At 30.5% G+C, this 19057-nt stretch overlaps 1 protein-coding gene across 3 annotated transcripts; it reads left to right on the forward strand.

Annotated features, from left to right (window-relative positions):
- The first annotated feature begins 13971 nt into the window (after nt 1–13971).
- Nucleotides 13972–18544, forward strand: LOC112707290 (transcription factor bHLH123-like). Of its 3 annotated transcripts, none has more exons than XM_025758965.3 (7): nt 13972–14582; nt 14854–15526; nt 16166–16276; nt 16481–16546; nt 16752–16817; nt 16940–16990; nt 17907–18544. In XM_025758965.3, the coding sequence occupies exons 1-7, from the start codon at nt 14272–14274 to the stop codon at nt 18054–18056; spliced, it is 1428 nt and encodes a 475-aa protein (XP_025614750.1). In that variant the 5' UTR covers nt 13972–14271; the 3' UTR covers nt 18057–18544. The 3 variants fall into 3 exon arrangements, with proteins under 3 accessions (XP_025614750.1, XP_025614751.1, XP_029144349.1); XM_025758966.3 differs by having other exon boundaries at nt 13985–14582; nt 16752–16811; XM_029288516.2 differs by lacking the exon at nt 16752–16817 and having other exon boundaries at nt 14002–14582.
- Nucleotides 18545–19057: the final 513 nt, after the last annotated feature.

The raw sequence follows: 19057 nt of genomic DNA on the forward strand, positions 1-19057 counted from the left end.
AAAATTTATACTAAATATTAGATAACGAGACAAATATACTTTTAAATATAGAAATAAAATTTATCCTAAATATTAGATGATGAGTTTGCAAACTTATCAAGATAATAAACAATCCTCAAACATAAAGATTCAAGACAAGATAAATAACTAAGTTTAGACTTATATTCGTCTAAATCGCAATCTATTAATAATACAAAATATTCAAAGTAAAGTAAATAACTTTACTGTACTCATCTAAATAGTCTTTAACTGAGTCGTTGAGATCGTCGATATCATCCTTCATCTGAGAAGAACCATGTAGCTGTCCTGGCTGGTGGCTGCGGAATAGGAGGGGATTGTTTGCATAGAGTTGTGCTTCTCTTAGAGTTTGGAAAAGTAAAAGGAGGGGGGCGCATGATCTAGAACTACTAGGACTCATGACCCTCACATACCCAATCAAGTTGTTGAATTGACGACTAAATTGGTCCATTTGTGAGTTATTGGTGTTGAGATCCTCACCCAAAAATTCAACAGTCTGTTGCCACTTCATTTTCTCTCTTTGGTAGCGATCTTCAAACTCTCTATATTTAGCAGCATGTTGTTTAATTTTCTGCTCGAGTGTTGTGATCCGTTCCCTAAGATCCAAAACATCGGTGCTGGTTATCGTGGTTGGCCCATTAATTCGGGGTTGCGCCATGAAAGAGTTCCTTACCTCACCCATGCCATATACCTACCTCTTCGTTTTTCATCCACTATCTCAATCCAAATATTTTTCTTAGAGACAAGTGGTGGATCTATTAGACCAGCTTCTATAGCATCCTGTCATTCTTGTTCAGCGTGAAACATGCATTCTTGAAATATCTTTTACAATGAGTAGAAATGATGGATAAACTACTATAAGTATCAATAATACGAAAATTAAGAGGATATATGACAAAAACAAGTACAACACTATAATAAAAGAAGGTATCAAGTCATTTTTTTTACACATTTTAATTTGTAGAAGACTAATTACAATGAAAGAAGGTAAGTTACCTTTATCATTCGGGAGTGTTCATTAACCCATTGAGTCTTATCCTCTTTGCAAATATGAATATGTTCAAAAAATTCATCCATACACAATAATTTTTTAAATGATACATTCTACATAATATTAATCAACATGGCAAAAATAAACTACCAAAAACAGCAAGCATAACTATGTAATAAATTCCCTAATGTTACTAATTATTATTATTATTATTAAATAATTGTAATAGGCCTATCAAAATCCTTGACCAACATGTTTATTCTCTTATTACAACTCACCATATATAGTATATGGACCAAAACTTACAATTAAATTACATAAACAAATTTTTAAATAGAGATTATTAGTGATGTTAATGACCTAAAACTATGATCCCTTTGACCTAGATTATTATTCTATATTTTTTTCTTTTTTTTATAGTCATTTACCCTAATATTGTATTAATGTTTGTGCCATTTTTAAACATTATTTAGATGGTCTTGTTACACTAAAATTAAATTGATAGGAGGGCAATGTCTAAAGATTCGTATATTTTTAATTTTGTTAGTCAAATTTCCACTTCTTATAACAAAATGTGATTAATTGATTATCCTATTATTTCTAAATAAGCTACCAAAAATACCAAGCATAACCATGTAATAAATTCTCACATAAAACTTACTAAACATAACCTCGCTTTTAAAAAAGTGGTGCCTCCTGTAGTGTAAAAGAAGGTACCTCAAATCAATTTTTTAGCAGTTGTATTTCTCGTCTATAATTGTTTATAGATATTAGTATTCTAACATCTCATCAATTCACCAAGAACTTTTGGTGGGATCCAATATGGACGAGCATTTTTTTTTTGTGAATGACATGAAACATACCTCATAGGCATTTGGTAGCTCTAAACCTCCAAATTTGATAGATGTCATTCTCTTCCGTGTCAAGAATGTCAAAATTTTTCTATTTTAAAACAACAAATAACATCTTGCTATTATAATACGTACTATGATATATAACATTGTAAAATACGTAAAACAAGATAGATAAAATTTATCCTCTATTATGTCCACCATATTTTTCGAGTATCATCGTCTGCCTTATCAAAATTCAACCAAGGCTTGTTGTAGTTTTTCTTGAAAATCTGAAAAATGCGCTTCAAACCAGGCTTAGGTGGGTGCCAACTACATCAAAAACCAAAAAAATAGTAAACACATAGTACTTAGTAAAGATGAGACAGTAAAATTTAAAGAAATAACAAACCATTTGATACCATCATATCTAAGCTTGGGAGCATTTGTGGCGGAGTGACCAGTGGCAGTTGATGTTCCTTGACCCTGAGTATTTTGGGTACTATCAAATGTGGTTTGTTTTTTTTCACAAAATCCTCCTTGACTGGGAGCTAGATCACTTTGCACACCATGTGAGGCAGTCTTAGAAGGCTCATCGGCTTGTTGAGCGCATGATCTTAGCACCCGAAGTAGGTATCATGCATATCTGAGGCTCTTGACGAGAGAGGGTACTAGTGGCAACAAGTGACAATCTCTCACTACTCGAAATAATTGTGCCTGATGATGACCCAACGAGAGTGTATAGATCCGCATACAAGTCAACGTGGTAACCGATAGAAAGCCTCGGCCTCCTCTTTCGACCTTAGCAACAGCCACGACCATAAGCAAGTTATTATCCATATCATTACCGATACAACAAATTACAAAAAAAAAATTAAAGTAAATTAACATATTTACAAACTAAGAATATATTATTATCTTCTATCATAAATAACTTAGTTAAACTTATCACGTTCTAGCTTATTATTTATTCAATCTATCTAGAATAAAATAAAATAAAACATTACGATTTAGATATCAAAAAAATAAAAAATAATACACCATTATATATTTAACAAATTTGAATGTTATATAAATTCTTATTGGAATTTCATCTGTTCCCTTTATCATTCATTAGATTTCGTATTGTTGCATTTTTGCCAAGTGAATTTATAGGGTTCCACACTTTGAATTTATTTGAATTTGGTAGCCATGGTACACTCATATCTTGACTATTCTCCCATCCCCAATTCTCCACAGCCCTCTTATGTTTAATACATCTTTTGCACTCTAAATGCTTCTCCAAGTGTAACTGAAAGAGTACCGTGTTGATGACTCAAGAAAGTTTGATCTAGAAAAGTATCGGGCTTTAATGATTCAAGCTGCTATACATTCTAGTTTCTTCATTACACGCCACCCCTGTTTTGCTAGCAGCGCCGAACTGAATGCCTCAAAATTATTTCTAAATCAGAGCCCATCTTCACTCTTGCTCATGCAAAGTTCTTCCTATTTGACCCAGTGAATCATCCTTTTTCCATTTTCGCTTCCCCAAAATCTTTTAATCATTGTATCAATGTGTTGACAAAGACCTTTGGGTATTTAAAAACAACCCATGATGTATGTAGATATTGATTGTGTCACTGCTTTAATGAGAGTTTCTTTTCCCAGTCATGAGATGTACTTTTCTTTCCAACCCTTAACGTTCTTTTATATTATCTCTTGGATGAAATTGAAAACTTTCTTTTTGGATCTACCTACAAAGGTTGGAAAGCCCAAGTACTTGAAATGTCATTGCACTGCCTTAATTCTCTGTCTCGATCCTGTTTGGTATTGGACTAGTACTTCTTTGATCCTTTGAATATATTGGTTCGAAGCTCTTGTAAAAAGAATGCTGTCATCCACAAAAAAGAGCTGGTTTACCTCTGGTGTTCGTTTGGCCAACTTGATTCCTCTAATAATCTTGCTGTTTTGGGCTTTAATAAGCAATTTTGAGAGAACCTTTGCACAAAGCACAAACAAATTTGGGGACAAGGGATCTCCTTACCTGAGACCTCTGGAAGGCTTAAAGCTTCTACTTGGTGCTCCGTTAATAATGATTGAGAATGAAACTAATGACATACAATTCCAAACAATATTAATCCATTTTAGAGAGAATCCCATAGAGACCATCACTTCTTTGAGGAACGTCCATTCGATCCAATTGTATGCCTTTGCCATATCAAGCTTCAGACCTATATAACCTTTTTGTCCTGTCACTTTCTCCTTAATGAAATAAAATATTTTCAAAATTTATCAAATTGTTATCTGTAATAAGTCCGTTATGCACAAACGCACTTTAGAATTGTCCAACAATATTTGGAAGGATTTGTTTGAGTCTACTCGCAATTGTTTTAGTAACAAGTTTGAATATCACATTACATAAAGAAATAAGTCTAAAATCTTTAGGGGGGAAGGGTCAACACCTCGGTTTAGTATCTCCAGCGCTTGTTCTATGACTTCTTTTCCTACGATCTTTCACATCTTTTCCTATGACCTTGGTGGGATGCATTTGTTTGAGTGCTTGCATAACTTCTTCTATCGTAAAGTCTTGATCTAGCACTTCGCTTTTATCTTCATCAATTCTTCCCTCTACCATTAGAGTCGTCTCTTTGACACTCTCTACTTTGTCAGAGGTGAAAAGCTTGTCAAAATAATCCACCGTAACTCCTTCAATATTTTCTTCATCTTCAAAGCTCACTTCTAAGTCGTTCTTAATAGATTTCACCCAATTTCTACTCATTCTTTGTGAAGCCTTTTGGTGAAAGAACTTGGAGTTTTTGTCTCCATGTTTGAGCCAATTTGTTCTTGACTGTTGCACCTACCAAATTTCTACTCCTTTTTCTTACTTCATGGAATTAAGATGTTGAATCTTATTTTAGAGGGTTCTAATCCTTTTAGGAATGTCACTAAAGTTCTCCTCTCCACACTTATCTAGATGTTTTTCAGAAAGTTTTCAGCTTCAAATGGATTGGTTCTTCATTCATCTCCTAAGCTTCTTTGACCGCCTTTTCACAATCTTCATTCTCCAACCAGCATTCTTCAAATCTAAATTTGTATGTTGCTCTTCTCTTTCATCTTTGATCCCCTTCCAAGTATACTATGATCAGCCTATGATCAGACTTATACCTACACAAGTGCTAAACTGTTGTCTTCGGGTAGTTTTCAGTCCATGCCATTGTTGCCAAAGCCCTATCAAGAGTGGCTGAGAGTTTGATAAACCAAGTTCTTGGAGCCCATTTAAGACCGTGCACGACCTTATGTATCCTACAAACATGAGACTGAGTTCCTTGATGAAAACGTGGGGGGCTAGGACATATACATAATTCTATTAAGATCACCATTCAAAATAATATTGTTAAAGTCAAATTGTCAAATTTTCTAATTGAATGACAATATAACCCAAATTGTAGTAAGCTTTATGATAGGAGCAAAACCTTAATCATAGTCAATCCCTTATTCTTGGTGATTGCCTTTGAAAACCAACCTATCTTTGTATGTCATAATGTCACCATTTGGATATCTTTTAATTGTAAAGATCCATTAGCAGCTAATAACCTTCACAAAAAGATCAACAGTGACAATAGACCAAGTTTTGGTATTGTCTAGAGCTTCTAATTCATCCATCATTGCGTTGTGCTAGTAAGGATCCTTAAGAGCACTAGATATAGATTTTGGTATGTATTATTTACAAGATCCAAAGTGGTAGTTATAGTAGCAGTCAGTGCCTTAGGATTTATTGCACCATATTTTGCTTTAGTAATCATAGGATGTCTATTTTAGACACACAATGGAGGTGGTGAGTTTTCTAATTAAATAACACCACCTCTAATGGAGATACTATCAAGATGCAAAACATTATGAGAAATATTACAACAAGTAGTTTGAATATGAGTAGAAGATGCAAGAGAAGTATCATGTTGATGAGCGTCAAAATCGAAAATAGAAGTAGTTTTGTGTGAAAGTTGTGATGTATGAGTATCAATGTGTGTGCTAGATGAAGTGGTAATGTCAATAATAGAAGATGTAGTAGATGACGAATTTGGTGTAGAAGATGGAAAAGAAATATAAGGAATAGACAAGTTGGTATGAGGAAACTGAGTTGGTAAATTTGATGCAGTGTTATCTAAAAACAAGTCTTTGTAAGGAAACCTATTTTCATTAAACACAATATGTCTTGTTATAATGATTTTGTCTTCTTTAGTCAAGCATTTACATCCCTTGTGATTAGGTGCATAACTAAGAAAAACAGTGAATTCAGATTTATAAAAAAATTTCTTTGAATTATATGTTTTGTACAAGGGAATGCAGTACAACCTAAAATTTTTAGGAAAGAATAGTCATGCTTATAAGAGTGTATAAGTTGATAGGGAGATACATGATTAGTTTTATGTGAGGGGAGAGTCTATTAATAATGTATGTAACACTTAGAAAGGCATCATCCCAATGTGAAAGAGGAAGAGAGGGAGTGGCTAACATTGCCAATCCAACGTTAGTCACATGGAAATGTTTTCTCTCCGCCCCTCCCATTTTGTTGATAGATATATGGATAAGAGTATCTATGAATAATACATTGTTGTGCAAGATATTAAGTGAAAGAAGAAGAAAGATATTCACGCCCATGATCATTTTGCAAAGCTTTAATAGCATAGCTAGTATGTTTTTCAATTTGCAGTTTAAATTGCAAGAAAGCTTGAAATACTTGAGATTTAGTATAAAGCAGAAATATACAAGTGTAGTGAATAAATGCATCAATAAAGGAGATATAATATCAAAAACCATTATATGAGGTAACTAGAGCAGAGCCCCAAATGTCTGAATAAACCATGTCTAATAATGGTGCAATAAAATTAAAATCATCAAGATGAAACGAAAGTAATTGCATCTTTTCTTTATAGCATGAATTAGATAAGCCACTTTTTATTGATTTATTTGGAACTGAAACAATCATCATACTGATTATAGTTTGTGTAGCACAATGACCAAGGTGTTTATGCCAAAGATCATAAGAACTAGAATGAGATGTAAAGGCAATAAGAGATTGATTAAGATGAGCAAAATTCAAAGAAGAAAAATTAACGGACGTAGGATCAACTCTAGTAACACCAATTTTATCAAACATATATTCCATTTTTAGGAGCTCCTTGGAGTAGAATCTCCTCGGTATCCTGGCATTTCACAAAACAAATATTAGCATGGAATTCAAAATAACATCTATTATCAGAGGCAAATCGATGAACACTCACAAGATTATATGTCATGTCAGGAACAAGTAACAATTTGTTTAGCAAGATTTTTTATGAGTATTAAGATTAATTAAGTAAAAATGACCAAATTTAGATATATCACTACCTGAACCATTACCTAATATGAGTTGATCATTTCCATTATATTCTAATGAGGTGAGTAAATATTGTGAATCTGAAGTATGTGGTGATTTTCTCTTGTGTTAGGCAGCCATAATATATCAAAAAGAGTAGATGGTGTTGCAAGATAAAGTATTGGGTTGTGAGCACGTAACAAAGTCTCACCTTCAAAGTCTCTAATTCAATTTTTCTTAAGCACTCAATCATATCTTTATGAGCACATAACAAAGTTGTCTCTACTTCAATCAGTGTCAAAGAAACACTCTTTGTGAGTATTAAGGAAATGAACAATGCATATTCCTTAGTAAGACCCTCAGTAATTGATGCAACATGATCATCATGGGACAAAGGGTGACCAACGACAGCAAGTGAATCCACAATGACTCGAATTCTTTTCCAAGTATTTTGTAGCAGTGATCCCTTACTTCTTCATCGACTTCAATTGTTGCTTGAGAGATTGAACTTTGATTTTAGAAATATTTGCAAAATAGCCTGTGAGTGTAAGCTAAACTTGATGAGCAAAGTTGTAATCCAACATTTGATTCTTGAACATGTTATCCATGAATGTAAGCAGCCAAGTTATAAGATAATGATCTTTCTGCTTCCACTCTTTGAAGGCTTTTGATTTTATACCAACAGCACGTGCAACTTCATCATCAAATTATTGAAGAATTTTGTTGGGAAGAAGATAATCTTAAAGATCATTAGCATTGATAAGATGCAATGCTAGTTGTTTCCATGTTTTATAAGTGTTTTCTGTGATCTTATCACGAACTAGTGCATTGAAAGAATTTGCAGAATTTGATGAAAAATATGAAATGGGAATTATTGCAGCCATGGTTGATTGAAACCTAGCTCTGTGATACCATGACAGAAAGTTAAAGAGAGTTGAAGAATTATGTATAAGCGAAACTATGAAATGGTTATTATCGATCAGTATGTTGATGAGTTGCAAACAATTATATAGAAGTTTACAGCCAATTTTGTTATAACAAAATTGATATGAAAGAAACTTAACAGAATCAAGATTCTAACTACACAATCTTAGAAGCATCGAGTAATATCAACTAACTCTAATTGCCATTACAAAAAAAATGTCCTATTGCCACCTCTATTTTTTAGCCACGCTTCAAAGCATAAACCATCTACCACCACACTTTTAATGACAATGGTGGTTATGTTGAGTTTTCGCCACACCTTTCGTGTTGTATTTAAAAAACGTAGCGATAGAGTGCTACAAGCACGTTTTTAAAGCATGATCAGTTTTTTAAGTTTAGATTACACTTTATAAGCGTGACCGTTTCCTTTAACAATCTAGGAGCTTTTAAAAAGCGTGGCAAAAAGTGAGTATTTGAGTTTAGCGCAAAATTTCAAAAATACCCTTACACCTAATACTACTATCTTCACTAAAACGAATGCTAAGTATACCTTCTCACACATCTCTTAGCCGCCACACACTCCCATACCCACACAGAGAAGAGAAATGATCAAAGAGAGGGATTGCAAAGAGAAGGGAGTGGAGGAAAAGGGGATTGTGTCGACAGTGAGCAAGGCCAACACCATTGTCACCACTGGATTCAAAGAAAGAGAGACGAGGGTAGCGAGAAATTAGAGAGAGAGAGAGAGAGAGAGATATGTTGAAGGAGAGAGGACGTCATCGAGTCCCTGCAGCTAGTATCGTCGTTATCGTCGGAATTGAAGTAGAAAGGAGTTGCTGCCACCTTGCTTCCACCGTCGAGCAAGGAGGAGAGAGAGCTCGCAGAGAGAGGGGGAGGGAGAGAAAAAAATGCGTTGCGATGGAGAAAGAGAAGGGTGGAGGCCGTGAAAAAAGGGGATGGTAGAGGGTGACGCCGTTGCTGATACCATTGCTGATGTAAAAGCACATACCATAATTTTTTTTTAATTTGATAAAGATATACTCATGCTTTAAAAGCATCGCAATAGATTCACATCTAGGCATATGATTCAATAAGCATGGCCATAGCTCACATCGATCTAGGCACGTTTCTAAAAGCGTGGCAACCATGCTTTAAAAGCATGACTATAGGTCTCCTCCAACGGTCATATTTTTTGGAGAAAAAGCATAGCTTAAAGTATATAATGTGGTTGTTAATCACAAAAAGCGTGACAATAGAGAATTGGCTACGATTAAATAGGTGACCGTTCAAAAAGCGATATAGTATCTCAAAAAGCATAGCAAAATTTCAACGGTTACGTTTTTTTTTTTCAACTTTTAGACACGTTTTACAAGCGTGGCAAAAAGAAAATTTTCTTATAGTGTGCCTTCTATTCTTGACAATGTGGGAATCATTATCATCCTTATTAAAGAATTTTAAAAATTTCCACCTCAAATAAAAATCCATATAATACTTTAATTTTTTCTACATTATTCTTTAGCTAACAAATTTTTTAATAAGAAATTTTTTAAAATAAATATTTAACCAATCTTTACTTATTTGCAATTTACTTTTAATATAATCGATAGAAAATTAAGGAAAAAAACTGATTATTTTGATTAGAAAGTTAAATCAATGTGGTTGATGATGTAGAATGTTATCCTCAGAAATGACATAAGAAATTGCCTGTTTGACTTTTGAATTCCCTTGACGATTACAAGAGAGAGAGCCGTTGTCAAAATGATCTTATCATTGACAAAAAAATTTCAACTCTGTCTTATACGCAAAACTTTCAAGCCTTTGATAATGTTTCCCGGACAAATTAAAGGAATTACTGTTTTTCAAGTAATAAATTATAATTATTGTTCATTACCTGTGATCTGCGGTTGAAAATTAGGTACGTCTTGTTAGGGCGAAGTACATCTTGGGCTGTTAGTAAGAAATGCTTGGGAAATAACGTTATAGCAGTCAATTTTAATTAATTTTATTTAATATTTTAGTAAATTATTAAATAAATTTAATATAAAGCTCGTTCAAAATAAATTTTTATTGAATTTAAATTTTAAATATTTTTGAATTAAATTTTCAATGTTTTTATTTTTAAATTTTTAATTTTTTTATGTTAAATATTAGCTGTAATTTTGTAATGTTGATCGTATAGTGTTACTTCTTTAAATTTTCTCATAAAAAATATATAATAAACAAATCTATTGTATGAATTTCCTTTCAAAAATGCTAGATACTAAACAAAAATTTAATTAAGAATTGTATTTTATAATTCATATAACTACCAAAACTCAATATAAAAAGCATTTTTTAAATGCGTGATTAAGAAACTGTATCTATAATTATTTATTTAAATTTTAATAATATAAATTATATAAAATACCGAAAGATCGGATACGACTATACGAGTGATAATTTAGAAATTTTTGCAGTTTGCTTTAGTTTGATTTTGAGAGAAAATTTAGCCCAACTAAATTATAAATTTTGATTTTATTTTTATTTATTTTATTTAAAAATTTGAATCAAATTAAAATGAATTATGATTTTATTAAATCTTTATAAAAATATAAAAACAATATTTTAATTTCATTAAAGTGGAACAATCATCACCATCTTTCATAAAAATTATAGAAACATAAAATATAACGTTGCTATACATAATAAATTCTATAATGATAAGACATTACAGAAGTAGCTTCTTAATTCAGCTCCTTTTCATGTTTGACAAAGTTATATAATGTCTGATTTAGTTAACCAAAATATATATAGTATCTCAACTTTATATGTATGTATGTTCTACAAATGCTGGGTTAATTCGGTTTAATCCAGTCAATAATAGGTTACTACTTTTGACAAAGATTATTTAAACCACAGAAAAAAGTGATCGCTTAATATCAAAATTAGACGGAATTTGGGCTCGCCCTAATGCGATCCAATCCTTTAATTTCTTTGTACAATACTGAAAGTTCAGCTGTGTAACAGTGTAAGTAATATATAACTTATAAACATTTAGATTAATTATATTTATGGAAAACCATTTATAGTGTCTATTTTATTTCTATTCTTTTATTCAAACTTTATAAAGTATTAATTGATTTAACATAACGAAGATGCCATTAACAAGAAAAAGAAAGAAAAGCGAACTGGCATTACGCAAGGAAATAATCATTGGCAAGAGCGTTTCACTTTTTCCTGTTGTTTGTTTGTTTTGCAATGTAATTTGATTTTGCTAAAAGTAGTAAAGATTCTTCATTCTCATAGAGCGTTATATAATAATAAAAAGTAAAATAAAATAGTGATTACCTTAATTTAAAAATGACAATATATTTTTCAGATAAATAACAAACTGAGTTCAATTTTTCTTAATGTTCAGTGTCTTAGGTCAGTTAGGTGTGCTTGCAAGTTTGGTTTAGAAAAGTTTTAGAGAAAATAAAAAGGCCATGGAGAATTTAATTTTGCTCACAAACTGTACAGTAAGTAACTTAGTTGGGGATTTGAGGTTAGGTGGTGAAGACGAGTAATCGGCACGTATAGACGGTGGCCATTTTGGCAAAAAAAAAGAAAAATGAGAATTATGTCTGCGAAAATACTACGACGCTCAAGTCAAAAAAATTTAAAGAAACACAATGATTAGAGTTTTGAGAATCATATTTAAAGGTGTTATGTAGTATTATAGATGGCGTATCGAGAAAGTATATCTCTTTTCATGATGATAGGATCTTTTCGTATTTAGAGAGATCTTTATTGGTAGGGGATGTGCCTCCTCTCGACACTAACTTGTGTGTCTATCTATGTCTAAACATGAAGCGATTAATCTTTGAAAAATTTAGGTCTATATGAAATGGATATGACCACTCTTTAATATAAATTTTATTGTTTAGAAAAAAAAATTGGAAGATTTTATCCAATAAAATTAATCTATTTTTTTTTTCACGCCATTCCTTAGTCTAACAGGTTATGGACTAATCTATCATAAATCTGAATTTTATTTAAAAGTTTGTCATTGAACAATAAATTTATGCATAAAATGAAATTTAAATATTCAACACTTGTTTAAGTAAACAAATTAGCTAACTAATCGACTAACCTAACTCGATTAATCTAACTTCTATTTTAATTCCTTCAAATTATGGGATTTTCATTAAATTTTAATTCAATTTACCATCTTATTTTAATAAATTATCTAAACAAAAATATATAAATTTTTCAAAAAATATTAAAAAGTGTTTGTTTAAACTATTTTATCAATTTTAGACTCAAAAATTAAAAACATTAAATTATCCCTTCATTTTTTGGTTTCTTTCTTCAAAACCACATCAATTTTCTTTTCTCTTCCACAACTTGCGAACATAGTCTTTAAGAGAGAAAAAAAGAAGAAAAATTAAAGAAAGAAAGATTCCATAAAGTCCCAAAGGAGGCAACCTGGGATGAGCCAGGGCAGGCCAATAATGCATGCTTCTTTTTTCAATTATTTGCAAAAGGAAAGTACCGCCAAACTCTTCATATTTGGGAAAAGATTAACAGTGACACTTGTTTCGATGCGTGCTTGAAAAATAAAATTATTCTTAAAAAAATAAATTTTATAAAAGCTATATTTTCTTTTATATAATTTGGTTCGATGTATATACTTTGATATATTCATTTATTATTAAAAAATAAAATAATTATTTTTTATCCTATAATTTTTTTGTTGATTTTTTTATTAAAAATAATTGACCTCAGTGACCATAGTAAAAAGTAGTGAGAAGAAAACTTTTACTTGCTTCTCAAGTTGGATCAAACTTAGATCATTGTATTCGAATAATTTGTTGGTCGGATAAATTAACCTATATAATTTGGAGTGCTCAACTCCAGACTTGGACTAATGGAGTTGGGTGCAGTTCGTTTAGGTAGTATTTATTTTTAAATATTGGAATTGAAATTAAGAAATTAAAATTTAGTATTATATTTGGTGGCTAATAACAAAAACTAACATTTTTATTTTAAAATACCAAATTTTAATTTTTTTATTAATTTCAAAAAGTTAAGATACGATAGACTGAAATTTCTAAAAATGAAAAATAAAATTTTAACAATTTTTTTTAATAATTAAAAATATTTTAGTAAATATTATTATTTTATCTTTATATTTATCTTGAATCAAATAAATATTAAGACATAACTTAATAATATACATTTTATACCAAACGTAATATAAAAATTTAATTTAATCTCAATCTCCTATTCTCTATCTTTTAGTCTCTAATTCTTTAATTTCAATCTCCTTTTTAAACACAATTTTAAGATTGTTCACCTTTTAAGTCTTAGTTATTACTATTTAGATCCAAATATGAACATTTAGTAATATATATAAAATTATATAATCAGAGTAACTATCTCAATAAGTAAATATATTTAAACTACTTAAATTATCATATTCAAAATAATATTAATATTAGTAGAAAAATTAATAATATCTTAATATTAAAATGGATTTATACTGAAATTTTTAACTTTTAAAATTTGATAAAAGAGGATAACGGCTGTTAAAAATAAGGTGTATGAGATATAAGTTTCACATACATTCCCGGAAAAAAATTTTAAGGTAGAGGAAGAATTGAAATTAAATTTAGTATATCGTTTAAACTACTAAAATAATTAGTTCATAAGGGGGAGAATAATAATAAAAATCTAATTTAATTTGTACTAACAGCTAATTTGTAATTTCCATGTACGTACATAGGAAGTTATGTCAGTGAAATAAACGACGTACAGAAAATATTCTCCTAATTATAAAATGAAATATTAAATAAGAAAAGATTATTCTCTTTAATTTAATTCCCCTCATCATACGGTGTCACCCCTAATAAAAAAGAAAAGATTGAATTTTATTAATTCGTGTGTTGAGTCTTATCAAATGTCAAAGTTGTGTCAACGATATTCCGGTTAGTCGGTTAATTTCTACCTCTCTTCTCTCTTTGATCTTATTAGCTTCCTTCTCCAAATATAAATACTCACAACTACCCACCATTTTCCTCTTCCTTTCTTATTATCAAACTCACTACTCTTTCATACAAATTAAACTAACCTAGCTATGTTCGTTTTCATAATTAGCTAGGAGGCTCAAGCATTTTCTCAAGATTCATTTTCATCTAAGAAGGAAATTAAGCATGGCAGAAGATCAATTTCAGGCAAGTGGAAACTGGTGGGAGAATCCAGCTATTAGGAACAATTGGCAACCGCATCACCAACAACAAGATGAATCAGATCACATGATGAAACCGACAAGGGTTTCCATGGATTCCTCGGGTGGTGGCGGTGCCGGTGGCGGTTCGTCTTCTGTGGTGTTTCATGACCCACAGAAGCTTCAGCCTCCGGATTCCGCCACGGCCGCCACTTCTTCCACTGACCCCAACTTGCACTTTATGGCTTTAGGCCTCTCTTCCCCGCCCATCGATTGGAATCAACAACCATCCTTCTTGTAAGTCCATTATGATCTTCTCATTTTTTTAATAAAATAAAATAAAACAAACTATACAATTTTGAAAAACTTTGTAAGTATTTCTTCCTATCATTTTAATCATTCATTTTTGTTAATATATATTATATATTTTTATAATTAAGATCCAACAGTTTTAAAATACTTCAATTTTTTTTTATAATTTTGTCATCTTAATTATATTTCTATAAGAAAATTTTAAATTTTATTAATTTTAAGTAATAATAATAAAATTTGATTTTATTATATATAGGCGTGGTGAGAAGGGTGGAGAGAACAGCTTCAGGTCGATGCTACAAGAAGAGGGTGGCGGCGGCGGCGGCATGGGGTTGTCACCACAACAAGTCCATCAATGGAGATCACCGGAAACCGAATTCAAGAACAATAGAGGTTTCTGTTTGGAGCAAAACCAATTCAGTCCTCAATATAGCTCCGGTGACAGCACAGTAACAAGCCAACAAGGATTTCATCACCAAAACATGGATCATTCCGCAGTTCTATACGGTAGCCCTTCATCAATCTTACAAGGACTATTAGGACCTGATCATCATCACCATCATCATCAACAACAAGCTAATCATAATTTTTCATATCCAACTTCAAACTATGGGTTGAGTTCTTCTAGTAGCAATGACTTTGTGCCTTCTTCTTCTTCTTCTAATTGGTCTAATAACAACAATAATAATAATAATAACAATAAAGTGCCTCAGTTCTTGAGAGGCTCACCACCAAAACAGTTATCGAATTCGTCATCATCACCGATAACAACAACAAACACTAGTTTGCATTTCACAAACAACGCTCCTTTTTGGAACGCTGCTGCTGCTGCTGCTTCTGACCCGAAAGATGTTAGGTCCACCACCTTCTTCCCTAATTCATTGCAGCCACCATTCTTCACTAATCCAAGTTTTGATGTCCAATCTAAGGTACTATTTTACTCTACAACTTTAATTATTTTTTACACAACATATATTTTAGAATAGTTTTCATGTAAAGATTTTGCCTTAATAACGTTAAATTATTATTTGACAAATTTAATTGAACTGTTTAATATAATATATATTCACATCTCATTTATTAATCTCCATATGAATAGTTAATTACCGTATTATTAGCTATGACGTTATTACTAATTTTACTACTTTTATTCTGATAATCAACCATATCTATGTTTTACATAGACAATTAAGAGACATTAAATCATTCATTAATTAATTTTATTTTATTTTTCAAATAAATTTATGCCTTGCAATATATAAATTATATCTTCTACATTTCTGTTGTATGATAACGAAAATTGTTAATGGTAATTAAAATTTATTATTTTTTGTCATTAATTAATAATTTAATTATTTTAGTATAATAATTTAATAACATACTTTAACACAATTAAATATATTTTAACGGCCTTCTAACATTTTCTGTAATAATAACATAATCTATATAGAGTTATAGACAATTGTGTATACACATATATATATAAAGGTTGTTTATATAAGATTTATGATGTTAATATTAGGGTTTAAATATAATATTTTGAAGTGATGTAAGCATGGGTTTTGCAGAATATGAGTGAAATGAGGGATTCAGGTGCAGTGGTGAAGAAAAGTGGGAGTGAACCAACACCCAAAAGGCCTCGGAACGAAACTACCCCATCTCCTTTGCCAGCTTTTAAGGTACAATAACTGCAACTAACCTTTTAACAGCAAACCCAACCTTATTAGCTTTGAACTTTTTATCTTTATCTTTATTTTATTTTTAAAAATTTAATTTAGTTTCCCTAATAATCCTTATATAAGCATTACATGAATTTCTATTCTTTCTTTCTTTTTTTTTTTCTTTCTACTTTCTTTAATTTTTTTTTTTTTTTGGTCTCTTAGGTGAGAAAAGAGAAGATGGGGGACAGAATCACTGCACTCCAACAATTAGTGTCGCCTTTTGGAAAGGTGAGTTTTCAAAAATATTATGATCAAATCTATGTGTATAGTCTCCTTAGTGATAATAATAAATGATCATTTCATTCCTGAATTTATGTTATATGAGTGGGAGAAAATTAATAATGATCGTAGCCTTTGATATAGTAATGCTTCTTAATTACTATTAATTAATACAAGCTTTTTTTAATTTAAATTTGTTATAATGTTGTGTCAGACTGATACAGCCTCAGTGTTATCTGAAGCAATTGAATACATCAAATTCCTCCATGAACAGGTCACTGTAAGCCCCATTACCCATTAAATATACATATCCTTTATCAAAATTAAAAAAATAAAAAAATAAATAAAATAGTAGTAGTATTTTCTATGTATGTATGTATTCTTATACGTTTTCCTCTCTAGGTTTTGAGTACCCCGTATATGAAAAGTGGAGCTCCTATACAGATTCAACAGGTATTATTGCATGTCTATCTACATATAATCTACATTTATATACTTCCACAATTTTAAATATAAGCTTATTATTAGTAGGGTTATTTATATTATGCATTAGTGCTGATAATTTTCTCCAAATGTTATTAGTGTGTTGGACATTAAACTTTTCTATAGTTTTCATTTTTCGACATCATAACATGACTATAGAATTTTAGATGAATATATCTTGTTTTATTTCATGGGCTTTTCATTTAGATATATAATTATTTTTGTATCTCTTTTTATTAGTTTAAAATTTTGAAAAAAAAAAGTTTTAAAACATAATATCAGTGCCTTTATAACTTAAATGTTTAGATTTCAATTTTTGTTAATCTTAAAAAAAGTCTTATACAAAAAAATGCGTTAAAAATATGACTATTTCACTTCAATTTGCTTCATAACACTATGTATTGAATGAGAGTTTTTGGACAGAGACTCATACTAGTAGCTTGAAACTCAACACTATAAATTTAAAGAATTTTCTTACAATTATTCCAGTTAAAGAATAAAACAACTTAGACTTTTAATGTATTCAATATATTAAAAGCTTTAAAATCTAACTTTTCCTTTTGATACAATCTAAATCTTTCATCCTCAACTTCTTATTGATTAGTACCTGAAATATCTAATAATTACCGTGTATGTAAAGAGTCTTACAATATTTTTCAGGCTACATATCATTACTATTTATTTTGTTAAGCATCGTTTTTTTTTTCATTTCAAAGAATATACATGTGTTTTACTTCTTTTATTTACATCACATTGTTCTATATATAATATTTTTGAAAAATAATAGATATAGTCACATAATTTTGCTACCAGCATTATTTTTCTAGAGAAATTCTAAGAATAATTCTAGATATGTAACAATTTATTTCAATTTTGTTGAATGTAGGGTTCCGGTAAATCTAAGGAAGGTGAGGGTCCAAAACAAGATCTTAGAAGCCGAGGGCTATGCTTGGTGCCAGTTTCAAGCACATTTCCAATGACTCATGAAACCACAGTTGATTTTTGGACACCAACATTTGGAGGAGGTTCAAGATAGAATAAGATAAGAAGACACAACACATAACATTGGTGTATTATGCAACTAGGGCACAACTAACATGATCTTATCAATGCCTAGCCAAGTTGGGAATGATAAGAAGAAGAAAGAGAAAAAAGGAGAAAAGAGAGAAGCAACAAAGAAGGACACAAGGTAGCCCACATTTATAATATGTAAAGGTATATAGAGTTATTAATTAGTTCTTATGGGGTGTAGGGGAAAAAAAGAGATAATAAAAAAAGAAAAGGGAGAAAGATAGAGAGGTGTGGGGGGAAAATGTGTTGAAACTTGAAAGAGAAAGAAAGAAAAAGAAAGGGAAATGACCCTCCTAAAAGGATTTTAGGCCATTTGTTGGGCCCAATTAAATTCAGAATTATTCAGGGTTTATCAGAGGAAAAAAATATATATTGGGACCATTTGAGAGCACAATAAGATGTTGTAATAATTGAAGAATTATCATGCTTAGTAGGATGGGGAAGGATGAAAAATGCTGCACATTTAAGTTTTTTTATCAATTAAGTTTAACTAAGTTAAATAATAAAATTTTAAATAATATTAATTATAACTAATTTTTATTATATTAGACTAATTTAGTTGAATTTAATTAATAAAAAAATTTAGATGTGTAGCATTATTTAAAAAGATTATAAGAATGACTAAAAGTTGCTGAATATAGGAAAATTGTTGTTCTTACTTCTTAATTAGATTAAAAACAAGGAGGAGGATAATTTAATTGTTGCTATTAGTAGAATATGATTAATGGATCTTTATTTGATTATTTATTTTTCTGATATTTTAATTAAATTATAAAAACCGGAAGAATATTAGTATACAAAAAATATCAGATAGCCAATATTTTTATTTAAAAAAAATAAAATCTAAGTAATATCGACTCAAATACAAATAAATATAAAAAATATTAATTATCTGATCTGGCATTTTTCTTAATATATTATTGAGAAATTCATTTATTCGATTAATTTGTACTGTTATTACGATAT

The sequence above is a fragment of the Arachis hypogaea genome, chromosome 8 (assembly GCF_003086295.3).
Source record: "Arachis hypogaea cultivar Tifrunner chromosome 8, arahy.Tifrunner.gnm2.J5K5, whole genome shotgun sequence".
NCBI classification, from domain to species: Eukaryota; Viridiplantae; Streptophyta; class Magnoliopsida; order Fabales; family Fabaceae; genus Arachis; species Arachis hypogaea.